This window comes from Ochlerotatus camptorhynchus, unplaced genomic scaffold, assembly GCF_037179485.1.
Source record: "Ochlerotatus camptorhynchus isolate MF236.1 unplaced genomic scaffold, CSIRO-AGI_Acam_v1.1 ptg000077l, whole genome shotgun sequence".
Lineage (NCBI taxonomy): Eukaryota > Metazoa > Arthropoda > Insecta > Diptera > Culicidae > Ochlerotatus > Ochlerotatus camptorhynchus.
The window spans coordinates 8724784-8738747 of NW_027040567.1; the positions used below are offsets into that span (position 1 = coordinate 8724784).

A 13964-nucleotide genomic window follows, 5' to 3' on the forward strand; every position below is an offset into this window, starting at 1 on the left:
TGTGTATTTGCTCATTTTTCTATGCGTTGCTTCTACCTTCGCTCGCTTGAATTCAGGCAAAGTTGCCAGTCTTCTGAAATGTAGTCTTCGGTTTTACCCAATGGGATACTGTGCTATAAGAGCAACCGTAACGGTACGCTGCTAAACTCATGTTAGCAGCCCTCATCATAGCGCAGCTACCGTATCGGGGGTTACCATCGAGGGGGACGACTCTATCTTCGATGCAGAAAAGATTGTGTTTTGCTGTGGCTAGCTGCGAGCACGCTGAGTAGATAGAAAGAAGATTGATGACGATTCTGAAGATTTCCTGCTAAAAGATGATGCGCGATGCAAGTAGATGCGACAAATGAAAGAAGATTTTTCGAAGATTGATTCGCTAGTGTGAAATTTGTTGAGCATCTAAACTTGAGATTTAGATGTGTCGCCCCCCTCGGTTACCATACGAGTAACTAAAATAGCAGTCGGCTTCTCGGTGAGAAGCGCGTTACCAAATTTAGCAGCGTGGGAGAAAGGTTGCTATTCGTAGAAATGTCAAAATGCTCACTACGGGTACGGACTATACGGCGAGTAAATTGATAACCGCGATAGCAGCGACCGGTGTGGAGAAGAGTGACTAAACATAAATGAGAGCGCTGTGCGCTGTTAAAATAGTCGCACAAATGACAACGACCGTTACGGTTGCTTTAACGGTATTACTTAATTTTGGGTTGCTAAACTCAAACTTTGAGTAATTTTCATTTTCTGTGTAGACCTTTAAAAATGCAGTTTTCAGATTGGTTGACAACGGTACTTTACACCGAGGCAAAAGAACGTAAGAATTCCATAAGAACCACTTATGCATTTTAGCCACAAGAAATCGGTATGAATTTCATTTATTTGCCTTATGAAAAATAATGTTGATATTAAAATAATTAAATTGAGCAGACTGGAACCGAACCATGAACGTTGAGCTTACGGGGCCCGTGTATTGACCACTCGTCTTTCAACGCTTGGGAAAATGAAATGGTTAAAGGCGTATAAGAGCTACCTCGTTAGACGAAAATCTTTCATAAGTCACGGTTATGGAAATCATAGGTGTCCTTCATAAGTCGAGCCTTATTAAATACTTAAGTTGTGAGATACCTTTCGAATAATAACACCACGATCTCTTGGAGGTTTTGAGATGATTTTATTAAAACTCAATTCGTCAGGTTATTTGTAGCAGACAAGTTCATATATCGATGGTTTATTATTTACAAAGTTCATTTTGTTCCACATTCTCACTTTCCCTGTCCCCCTTATACTGATACTACTTAAGTCCATTCGGAGCAATATGAGCACCGCTGCTATTTCAAACATTTTATCCTTAAATTCTTCAATTTTGTATTTTTCCTTTTATAAATATGGCTGTATTCTATGACATCGCGTTTTTTATTGTTTATTGTTTATTGAAAAATTCAACTGACAATTACTGTCTAAATGAATAAAACTTAAACTAAATAGTTACGGTCAACGGTACGGAAAAGGCCAAGTAGCCGATGACGAAACACGTCAGCTGATACATTGAAGTCGAACATATAAAAAAAGTTGTTGAATTGCCGGCTGATTGCTCGAATTGGCTCGTGTTGTGTATAATTCCGGCTCCGTGGTTCCAAAAACAGAAAGTTGCGTTGACGAAGAGACCTCTCAGGGGCATACATATTTAGCTGTGACAGCAGGGTTGGGCAGTCAATGTCACCTGTAAGCAGCTTTCCAGCGAACATAGCTTGAGCGACCGTCCGTCTCACCTCTAATGGCTCGATTCCCAGGAGACGGCAACGCTCCTCGTACGGTGGCAAGTTCGTTGGGTCACGCCAGTTGAGGAAACGAAGAGCATATCTCACAAACTTGCGTTGAACGGATTCAATTCTAGTGATCCAGCTAGCATGGAAAGGGCACCAAACAACTGAACTTGACTCCAATAAGGATCGCACAAGCGAGCAGTAAAGTGACCTGAGACATAGCGGGTCACGAAACTCGTCGGCAATTTTGAAAATAAAGCCCAATTGTCGATTAGCTCTGGAGATGATGTCATTGTAGTGGATTCTGAAAGTGAGTCTGCAGTCCAAGGTAACGCCGAGATCCTTTATGTGCTCTACACGAGCAAGACAGCGTCCGTAGAGAACATAGTCAAACATGATTGGTTCGATTTTTCGGTGATAGGAAATAATGTTACATTTTTCTATGCTTAGACTCATCAAATTTCTTGAGCACCAGTCAGCAAAAATACCTAACATATTCTGGAGATCCCAGCAGTGTAGATTTTCTTATCGTCTGCATAGAAAACGCGGCATCCTGATGGTATCAACAAGGCGACATCGTTTAAAAAGATCGAAAATAGTAGCGGTCCCAGGTTACTGCCTTGCGGGACTCCCGAGTTGTTTGAGAAAATATCCGATTCCGACGCGCCAATCTTGACATGTACATAGCGATTCACCAACTAAGATCTGAACCAATCCACAGCAGTTGACGAGATGCCAAGTATCTCCAGCTTGGCCAGCAAGATATTATGGTCCACCGGTGGTTGAAGCAGATGCTTTGGTAAAAAATCGACCATTCATTGAAAAAATATAGCATTAAGGCAGTACTTTTTAACACGTTTAATATTTTCTTATTATTATTTAATATTATATTTTTAACAAATTTAATATTTTCTACAGAAAATCATTGTTTCTTTTAAATATTTTTGTGCTACAATTGTTCATTGTTGACCCCGAGGTTGACCCTTCATAAAGCCCCAAGAGAACAGAATATTTTTACTGGTTGTTTACAAGAGCGCACATCACCCAACAGGGTACTCACATACTCATTTTACCCCAACGCTTATATTTAGGTTACAATACGAACATTAAGATTCAAAAGTTTACTTTAACTGTTCAATTCGTATTCATGATGTAAATAGGGCATGAAGCTATTCATTTGGTTGAAAAATCATTCGAATTTTCCACTGAATTTCGTATCATTAGTGATGTTTATCGTGAGGTGGCCAAACCATAGAGGTAACTGCCAAGCTGCCCACTTTCCCCTACACGGTGTTTCGTGAAAACCCATTAATGGGTAAAAAAAATACCCATTTTCAAACCATGTATGCAGCTGTCAAAAAATGGGGGAATTTTGAAATCATAAAATGGGTAAAAAATACCCATTTAAAGAATCAGTTCACGGTTGAATAATGGGTATATTTTTTACCCATTAATGGGTGAAAAAACACTTCGAAATTTTATCGTCTCATTTCCGTCATTGGGAATGCAAACCACGATGCAAACAGTTACTGTCCGCAGCAACGATCTCCGGAAAATATTAGAATCCAAAACGTTGGAGAGGCTTACGGATAAGTCAATACAATGGATAATTTGTATTATAATGTTTCGTGAAAAATTTGAGCGGAACACCTGCATTTATTTTCAATGTTTTAAAAACATTTTTACATCAACGAGCGCTTGCATCCTCCATTTGTAAAAATGGGTATTTTTTCACCCATTTTACGGTAAACACAATATAAGAAAATGGGTGAAAAAACACCCATTTATTGACAGACCACCCATTTACCCATTTATGAGTAAACCATAGTTTACCCATTAAATGAGGAGGGGCACTTTTAGCGGAAATGGGTATTTTTATACCCATTAATGGGTTTTTGCGAAACACCGATTGATCAGTTCACGAAGATTTGCCGCACTCTTCTCTCACCCGTAAGTTTTGACAGTTTTGGGTGGTTTGTTTTGGCTCCCATTCGTTGCTATCTCTTTTACTCAGAAGCAAAATGATAGGGAGCAAAAAGTGAGGTTAGGGACCGTGCACTGATCTATAGTCGCTATATTCATAGTCTGGCGGATAGAATTTCAATTTATCAAAAAGCGGAACCAATTCAATATATTGTAGACCAACAATTGAAAAGGTACTATATGGTATATGGTGGTACCATAGAGGTAACTCTAATACCCTGGACAGACTATGGCTTATATCATGTAATATAGGCTGTCTTGCAATGAGCACTCATACATTGGATTTCCAGTGAAAACTAGATGTATGAGTGTTCATTGCAAGACAGCCTATATTACATGATATAAGTCATAGTCTGTCCGGGGTATAAGACTAGTAGGTCCCGAAGAAACGTGCTCAACTTTTTGGCTCAGCTCTGGTACTATCTTCGGTCCCAAGATTTTAAATTGGCTCACTACCTGACTAGCCTATTGGTCCCAAGCAAATCGATTAACGTTCCCAATTCTAGTCAAAATTCTAATGCTACACAATGCTTGTTTTGATTCGCTATGAAAGTTTGACAGATTAAATGAGGGGTTAGTGGTTTTTCCTATACTTTCCCCTATCTCCAACAACGGGTAGTCTGAATTTATTATTATTTTTTGTTCGTTAAATAAAATTTGATCAGAAAAAAAAATGCAAACTTTTTGGAAAGTTTTAATTTATGATGATCACCCGTCATATTGAATTCCATCCTGACTGGGCGGCTACCACCATCTCGCCGTCATAGTACTAGAACAATCATTAATCTGGTATTACCACGGCGAACTGTCGGTACAAAATCCAATGCCATTTTCCGTACTAAAACTTGTTCTAAAGCCCGACTCACACGAAGACAAAAGGCAGAAACTGTCAGTGCATCGTCGTCAACAAAATTCGTAAACTCATCCAGCAGTTTTGTGATTTTACCTGAAATTCGTGTAATTTTGTAAGAACAAACGAAATCGGCTAAGAATCAGCTTGCAAAATAAGTGAACAGTAAAAAAAAGGGCCACTAACAGCAACAGTATCCATAATGTATCCTATGTCCTCAACTGTAAATGCCGGACCATTTTGGAGCAATGGACCGAGCCCCGGAGCATTCTACGATTTCCCTGGAGCCCAAGCCGGTAATGGACTTGTTTCAACCCGCTCGGAAACTCCAGGTGAATTTGGAACCCAGCGATCCTAGTAAGTGTTTGGTTTTATCCCGCGGGAATCGGTGGTTTTTCGTTCCATTTCCGTCTAACCTCAAAATTACTATTGTTGTGACAGAGTTCCGCAAGTCATTTCAATTTGTTTTGTTTCTCACCGTAGCACTCCGGTTACAACGGGAACGTCCGTAATTGGCCTCAAGTTTGCCAACGGTGTAGTAATTGCTGCCGATAAGCTAGTTTCCTATGGATCTCTGGCTCGTTTCCACGACGTAGATCGTGTTCACAAGATCAACGACAAAACTATCGTTGGCATCGGGGGCGATTTTGCGGATTTCCAGTTCATCAAACGACACATCGATCAGAAAGTGTAAGTAATTGCAACTAATCTGACTTCACTATATTGAACAATCCTTTTTGTAGGGTCGATGATACGTGCTTGTCCGATAAAAATGAGTTGAAGCCAAAATCTCTGTACAATTGGCTTACTCGAGTGATGTACAATCGTCGGTGCGAATTCAAACCACTCTACTTGGACATCGTAGTCGGAGGCATACAGGACGGTGAACCCTTCCTGGGACATGTTAACCTTCGCGGTCGTGCGTATACTAGCAATGTCGTTGCCACCGGTTATGGTACCCATTTAGCGCTGCCCTTGCTACGTGAATACTCGGAAAACCCTACTGCATATGCCGGATTGGATGCGCAGAAGGCCACCGAATTGACTAAAAGCGTGATGGAAGTTCTGTGGTACCGCGATTGCCGCAGTGATCCCAAGTATTCCCAGGCCATCTGCACCACCGATGGTGTTCAGGTGGATGCGCATTGCTTCGTGAAGCAAAACTGGAACCTAGCTACGATGATTAAGGGATATTAGGGCGGTTTTCTTGAATATTAAATATTATTCTTTTGATTTACAAACGAGGTTCTTCAATAAAACATCTCATCTGTGAATGGTTTATTTTTAGTATCTTCGAAACCCTTTTGGCTTTATTACGTCGCTACTGGACTTTACGCCGGCTCTCAACTTAGTGTTGCACTTTCACAGTTGTTAATGGATCATATCTTTCGAGATGTTTAGAATGACGAACTTTACCATGGAGCAATATTTTGAGATTTTTTGTCTTCTAGATCGTCGAGAAAACAAGGTTTAGGTATTATAACCATAGGCCTAAAAAACAACCCAGTTTTCTTGAAATCGCTAATTGAGAGCTGTCTAAGCCGGTACCATTTTGCAATAGATTATTTTGACAAGTAAAATCATACTGTATGCCCAAGGTAGTCGAACCGCCTTCGGCATGGTCTTGTTTTACAGCTGCGCCTATCGACTAAGCAAAAGGAGGGTCTTCGAAGTCTGTTGATACTAAAGTAAAATAAAAGCGATAGGGCTATATACTACGTGAAAACCACATTTTTATTTTTGTACTTAAAGTTGTATATAATAAATCTCAATATAAAATACCCTGCCATGTCAGATATTAGGGGTTGTTCTTACCATGTTGTTCAGGATCGATGAAGTAGATACAATGCAATGTAAAGAATGTTAAAAGTTTAACAAAATATGGACATCTTATTTAATCCCGTCGGGGCCCTGATTAAGTGGACAGTGATTTCAAACATCCCGCTCTAGCACATCCAAAATGTTGTATAGACTGTAGACAGTCGCCAGGCCATTTTGAGTAATAAAATGTAAACTTTCGCATTTACTGCATCATGGTGACGCTTTCGGCTTTGGATGCACCATCGGAGTTGACGGATTTCGATACAAACGGCAAGTGGTCCCGATAAATGACACAGGTCCATACCAAAACGGCAGCACTTAGCACGGTGATCATTCCAGGGGGCATAAAATTTCCCGTCCGGATCCAGCGGAAGCCCATCAAGGCGCCCAAGAGCACAAGGAAGATTATCTGAATCAATGGAATGGGTTCCTGAATGGAGTTGAAATACGCCCCCAAACCGAGAAGAATTCCGAACGAAACGCCAGCTATCAGCGAAGGGAGGGATCCTAAAAAAAAATAAAACTATTGCAACAGGTACACTGGAAATATAACACAGAAAAGAGTTTACCAGCTTTTACGTAGCCGAAAATCCCGCCAGCTGCTACGAGAAGAGCGAATATTATTCCAACGACATCAATCATTATGCTTAACAGCTGCCACAGCTTTCCCTTCTCAATGCAATGAATTCGTAAAACCGTTCAACGATCACTTATCTCCCGTAAGCAAAAAAAAACGACTAATATGTGACTGTTGAATGTTTATTAATAACTTTGTTTATTGTAGATTACGAAGGTTACTTTCTCTTGTGCCTTTTGATTAGTTTAGTAAAGCAAGCTTCAACTAAACGAACATTACTGTAATGCTTCACAGTGAAATCAACCCAATGGTACAGAGGAGGTGAAGCAGATAGTGAAATATGGTTGTATTAGTAATCCAAAAAATCAACGCAAACGCAATTAGTGACGTCACCAATTGCATACATCGTACAGGGGTTTTACTCACACAACTTAACCGACTGCTTCACCTCGGTAATCCCTCATTGATATCAACCGTAACAATGCACTGAAAACGAATCTTACTCAGAGAGTGAGTCACTTTTACTAATTCATTTGGAGAAAATCAAGCTGAACATTGCATTAGGTCCATTGACAGATTCTCTTCGACGACTTCGACAGTGAGCATGCATAAGGGCCTATACGCGATGATCGATTCTCTTCGTCGATTTTCTCTTTTGTTAATAACTCGCTAGATTTAACGTTTCTCGGTGCGTTTGCTGTTGATTTTGATAGCCAATACAACCTGTTACTACTCTGCATTGAACAAATTCTAGAAAATTGTTTCGCTTAGCTGTAGTAATGCAAAGAGAAAATCGGTGAAGAGAATCGATCATCGCGTATTCGCCCTTATGCATGCTCACTGTCGACTTTCTCTTTATATCCCCACACACTCATTTTTTTATTGCTGGAAACCAACAAAATTTTGCTGGATTTTGCCGAGCTAAGCCGCAAAATAAATTTTGCTGGTTTTCCAGAAAATCTTTTTTGACAGAAGTTTGCTGGAAAACCAGCAATTTTTTTCTGAAAATTATGGTGGAAATATTGCTGATCGTTCAGCAATTATAAACGCACGTTTTTCTCACTTTATTCAACAAAATAATGCAAAGAGAATGAGAACTCATTAAAAAACTATTTTATTCAGTTCATATCTACCCTTAAGCACTGAACGTTCAAATATATCCAAGATCATCTCCACTAGCACTGGATGATTCCGAAAGAATCTTTTCCACCGGAATAATCTAAAATAAAACACAACCTGCTAAGAGTGATAATATTTCCTTCAATGTATTTCCGTATTACCGTTATTGTTACGAACAATTCAGTGCCAACATTTCAAATGGCGTAATTGCTTTTGTAAACAATGACTTTAGCCGTCAATTTCTCGCGAATGAAATCTTACCTCTCCAAAATTACAATGCAAGCTGGTAGAGGAAACATTCCTCTACCTGATGGTGTCATTATTTTTCACGAGTGAGCTTTTATTCGCGAGAAATCGACGGCTAAAGCCATTGTTTACAAATGCAATTACGCCCCTTTGAAATGTTGGCACTGAATTGATGAATCTACGTTACGGTCGGCCAGCAGATGGAAATGATGTGAAAATGATAATGACGTTTTGCTAGCTGTCAAATCGTATAGAGATTAGTGACGTTTAACGCACGCACACTAGCGGGAGCAACGCCGTGTAAAGTTGTTTATTATTTTCCTCTGGCTAACTTAAAAAATGTATGAAAGTAGATCTGTCAAAATGAGTTTGACATCGATTTGTTATGTATTTTCCTCGGATATTCACTAACACACTCTCACATATCGCACCAATACACACGCTAACTTGAAAGTACCCATTAATGGTTGAAAAAGACCCATTTTGAAGAAAAGTGGCTTAACTCATTAAATGAGTAAATTTTTTACCCATTAATGAGTATCTGTTACCCATTAATGAGTAATTGTTAATCATTAATGGGTAACAGATACTCATTAATGGGTAAAAATGTTTAATCATTAATGAGTTAAGCCACTTTTCTTCAAAATGGGTCTTTTTTTACTCATTAATGAGTACTTTCAAGTTAGCGTGCAACCGGACGTGAAAATCTCTATGGAATATTTTTTAGTACATCATCACTTTTGTGGTTTTGGATTTCAAACCTAGGGGTCGCATGCACTGGTGCAGTTTCGCGTAGATTCATCAATTGGCGTCTTTCAGTGAAACTTTTCCAAGCTTTCGCCTCCTACATTTCGAAGTGAGAACTACTAGAAGGAGGATAGTTTCCAAATTCTCCAAGTAAAACAGACGATTTTTGGGGCAAATCGGTCCATAAAGAAAAACTAATAATTCCTCGTGGAAACTTTTGCTTGAATCGTGTAAGAAAACGTATTTGAAAACTAATTGTTTTTATTTCGGTATGGATCGGAGAGGTTTTCATGGAAAATAATGCATAACAAGTTTGCACCCACAGCGAGAGGTTACCTCCTGCGCAGCTGCATTTTTCGGAAAATGGTGAATATGTGCGATTTCCACTAAGATGAAAGTGGAAATTAAGTTAATTTACTTATGAAAGGTTGTATCATTCTGGTGGTAATGGAGAATTGGTTGTATACCCGCATAAACGCGAACCATCACATGACCTTACCGATAATGGTTATAAATTGTTTATAATCCCTGCTAAACTTCAACTGAAATGGTTATGGAACTTTACATGAACGTTTGTGTGATAAAGTTTTAACCTTATGTAGGGTATACGTCCCTAACCTCGGTCTAATATGCAGCCATCGATTACGTTTTTAATCATAACTCATCAATGAATTTACCTGCAAACGATATTCTACTGCTAAATGGTATGCTTAGATATGCTTATCATGTCGTTTGCTATCAGAAACCACGAAAAGTTGAAAAACTTACTTTTTTTAAGACAATAACTCACGAGGGAAATGTATGTAATATGGGTCTATTGTCCCCAAATTGGGTCTATTTATGGATGCAACTTCGTCCTATCTTGTTTGATCCTCAAAAAAACGCTCTTGGTAACGTTTTCTGATGTATTTTTTTTTATCACTATCACTGTTAACTTAATGCTCTTCATTCCTCAAAACATTTCTTAGAGAAAATTTTACGAAAACTACATTAAATCACTCAATTTAAAAATTAAAAATTAAAAATTTCGCTTATCGTCTTTTGACCGCAGAATATCTAAATCAGAACATTGTGATGTTCATTATACAGGTTTGGCAGAAAAAATCTCCCTTCCTGTTCGTTCCTTATCATCCAAATGCAAAACAACATTGTTGACGTTACTCTTATTGCTATATGCTGTCAAATGAATTTCATGGGCCATAGTTAGGAACATAGAAAAGAAATGTGTCCCTAAAGTTGGGTCCATGTTTTACTTGTGAAAACGTTGTTAAACAATTAAAATAAACATAAAATATTCAAACAGCAACTGTAAGTTTTACGTCTAGTGTGTATTATCAGGTAATTCCAATCAATAAATGCCATAATCAGGCCATTTGATGATCGTCAGTCAACCTTCCCATCTTAACCTTATAAGTCATGGCGGCTAAAAACTCCGAACATTGTGATATTCTCAACCAGTTTTATTACTTACGAGAGCTGAAAATGTATTGAAATGTTGTGATATAAATTGATTTGTGTGTGGTACACATTTATCAACCATCAGTGATCAATATTTTCCTTATTTTTTGTGTAATATTCCTTAATTAATTATTTATTTGCGTGATAGGCCGAATGAAAGGACTAGACCCACATTACATACCGTAACCCTATTATGGTTTTTTGGAAGCGGACCTTACAAATAATGGGTTGTTAAGAACCATTACCATTCCAAATTCTTGTTTTCTCCATACATTAACTGAAAGAGAACTATATAAGAACGTTTTTACTTATGGTTTGAGAACATTAATCGTTATGGTTATGGTAGTCAGTAAGGTCCATTAATGGTTTTGTATTATCGCTCAACTTTACGTGAAATATATCGTGAATTGGTAATCAGTAATTTACAGGCAACCAATTCGCGATATATTCCACATAAAGTTGACCGATGTTACAAAACCATTCATGGACCTTACTGGTTACCATAACCATTACCATTAATGTTCTCAAACCATAATTTAAAAGGTCTTAGTATAGTTTTCTTTCCGAAAATGTATGGAGAAAACAAGAATTTTGAATGGTAATGGTTCTTAACAACCCATTATTTGTAAGGTCCACTTCCAAAAAACTATAATACTTAAGGTTAAAACTTTATCATTAAACGTTCATGTAAAGTTCCATAACCATTTCAGTTGAAGTTTAGCAGGGATTATAAACAATTTATAACCATTTTAGGTAAGGTCAATTTATGGTTCGCGCTTATGCGGGTAGGACGCCAATATTAAATAAATGTTCATTTTGGCCTTTTCTAAGCAAACATATTGATACTCACAATTTTCGACGGAAAACGCAACGGAACTTGCTTTACTCAACACGCACCATACTATAAAATGGTGCTAGATGGTCTTCAAAGTGATAACAAGATGACAAATCATCTTTATTTTGAGTAATTGAGCAATTTACTTCTGTTTACATCATATTCACAATGCAGCATTGATGGAGCAGCGAAATGAAATGAATATACACTGGAGTCGCTTTTTACGCGGTTTTTTTTTACACGGTTTTTTTTTACGCGGATTTCGGAATTTACGCGGTTTTTTTTACGCGGATTCCGGAATTTACGCGGTTTTTTTTTACGCGGATTTTGGTTTTTTTTTACGCGGATTTCAGAATTTACGCGGTATATCGCTTTTTACGCGGTTTTTTCTTACACGGTCTTTTTTGACTCGGTTTTTTTTTACGCGGATTTCGGAATTTACGCGGTTTTTTTTTACGCGGATTCCGGAATTTACGCGGTTTTTTTTTACGCGGTTTTTTTTTACGCGGGACATATCACCCGCGTAAAAAGCGACTCCAGTGTATCTAATGAAAGTTCAACTGGAAAAGTCAAAGATGCATATCAGTCTGATCGTAAAAACGTTTTCTTCTTCAATTCGAATGTTATATTGGAAGGATTTTACACAGGCTTGATGAAAATTATGATTTAACGCTAATTTTCACGAATTTTATATGCAGTCTGTCAACATTATCATCATCATGCAGTGGCGACATCTGCATTGAGCTTTTACGGCAATCTTCCAATAGCGAACTTTTTCAATTAGAAACCAAGAATTCTTAATACAATACATTTTTGAAGAATTTTGCTTGTAAGCGGTCGTCAAACTAATGAGAAAAATCACAAATCTTTTTTACAGTTTATGACTGCTGGTTTCCAGCAAAAAAAAAACTGATTTACTGGGTTTTCAGTAATCAAAAAGTTGTTTGCTGTTGTTTCAGCAAAAATCGTATTGCTGGATCATTTTCATCAAACTATTGTGCTGGAAGATGAAAACAAAATTTGGTGTGATAAGACTAACGTGCTCAACTTTTTTGCTCAGCTCTGATACTATCTTCGGTCCCAAGCAAATCGATTCACCCCTCGAAACATAGGAAAATCCAATAACCCCTCATTTTATCTGTCAAACTTTCATACACGGCGAATGAGAACGACCCAAATTTGAGTTTAGTTCACTCATAATCGCCAAAAGTGCAGGAACTCAGCGATGAGTAAATTTGCCTCATGTTTTTCCAGGGAAAAAATCCCGAATTTGAGAAAGTAAAGTAAAGATTGGATTCACTTAGTCTATTGGTACTACCATAGAGGTAACTCTAAGACCACTGGGTCCCGAAGAAAATCATTATTATTTTTGGCTCACTCAGTACCAGAACAACGGTCCCAAGCAGTCCCAAGCTATTTCAGTCATCCCTGCATGTTCTGCATGAATCCACACACCCCTGATGTTATCTGTCAAACTTTCATAGCGAATCAAAACAAACATAGTGTAGTAATAGAATTTCAACTAGAATAGGGTACGTTAATCGTTTGCTTGGGACCAATAGGCTACTAAAGTGGTGAGCCAATTTAAAATCGTTAGTTTCGTATTGATTGTTGGTACTACTCCGAGACTGAAATTTTTTTTTTCGTCAATTTCCTCATTTTCCGGAAGATTTTTTAGGTTTTCCACAGGAAACCATGAGACAAATTTTACTCATCGCTGAGTTCCTGCACTTTTGGCGATTATGAGTGAACTTAACTCAAATTTGGGTCGTTCTCATTCGCCGTGTAGCGAATCAAAACAAACATTGTGTAGTACTAAAATTTCGACTAGAATGGGGTACGTTAATCTCCTCCATTTTCCTTCACTGAAAATTTTACGCTTAGCTATATATACAAATGGCGTGCGTCAACAAAACAGGATGCAGCTAAGTTTGAAGCATCTTAAAGGAAATAGATTTTTACTCTATGTGAACCACTGATATCATTAACAATAATTTTCAGGTCTGCCTAAAGTGGAAAAAAACAGTGAAAAATCAGATATTTTTTTCTAAATTTTTAAATCGTTTTAGAGGTTCACATAGAACAAAAATCTTTTCTGAATAAGGTGCAATTGATAAAAGTAAGTTTTGTCCATTTTTCAGGTCTCTAGAACGCCCGCCAATTACCAATCCCCACCGGAGGCGACCTCCTTCCGATGTGACCCCAAGGAGCCACAGAGGTCACACACCAATGAAAAAAATCTCAAATGTAGTGGAAGATTTAAGAGATTTAAGCAATTTAATGCAAAAATCCCAAACGTTTGCGTTGTTTCATTTGCTAACAAAAAAATTCCGAAAATCGTCGAGTTTTTGACGTGTTACTTGTATTTCCCCCCCCTTAATGAGTACAAAAATACACATTTTTTTACTGGTACTACACTCAAAGATAAATTAAATCAAAAAAGCTTAAAAAGTATGCAGATTCCCGGTTCACCTTATTGAGCCCGAGCCATGATTACTTTGGCAGTAGTCATGCATGATTAAATTCGAAATAATCTTTCCAGTATTAAATTTTACTCTTTTTCAATAC

At 38.0% G+C, this 13964-nt stretch overlaps 1 protein-coding gene across 1 annotated transcript; it reads left to right on the forward strand.

The window, feature by feature from the left end:
- Window positions 1-4666: 4666 nt before the first annotated feature.
- Window positions 4667-5867, forward strand: Prosbeta7 (proteasome subunit beta type-4). The gene is made up of 3 exons (XM_065217387.1): window positions 4667-4950; window positions 5077-5283; window positions 5337-5867. The coding sequence occupies exons 1-3, from the start codon at window positions 4796-4798 to the stop codon at window positions 5788-5790; spliced, it is 816 nt and encodes a 271-aa protein (XP_065073459.1). The 5' UTR covers window positions 4667-4795; the 3' UTR covers window positions 5791-5867.
- Window positions 5868-13964: the final 8097 nt, after the last annotated feature.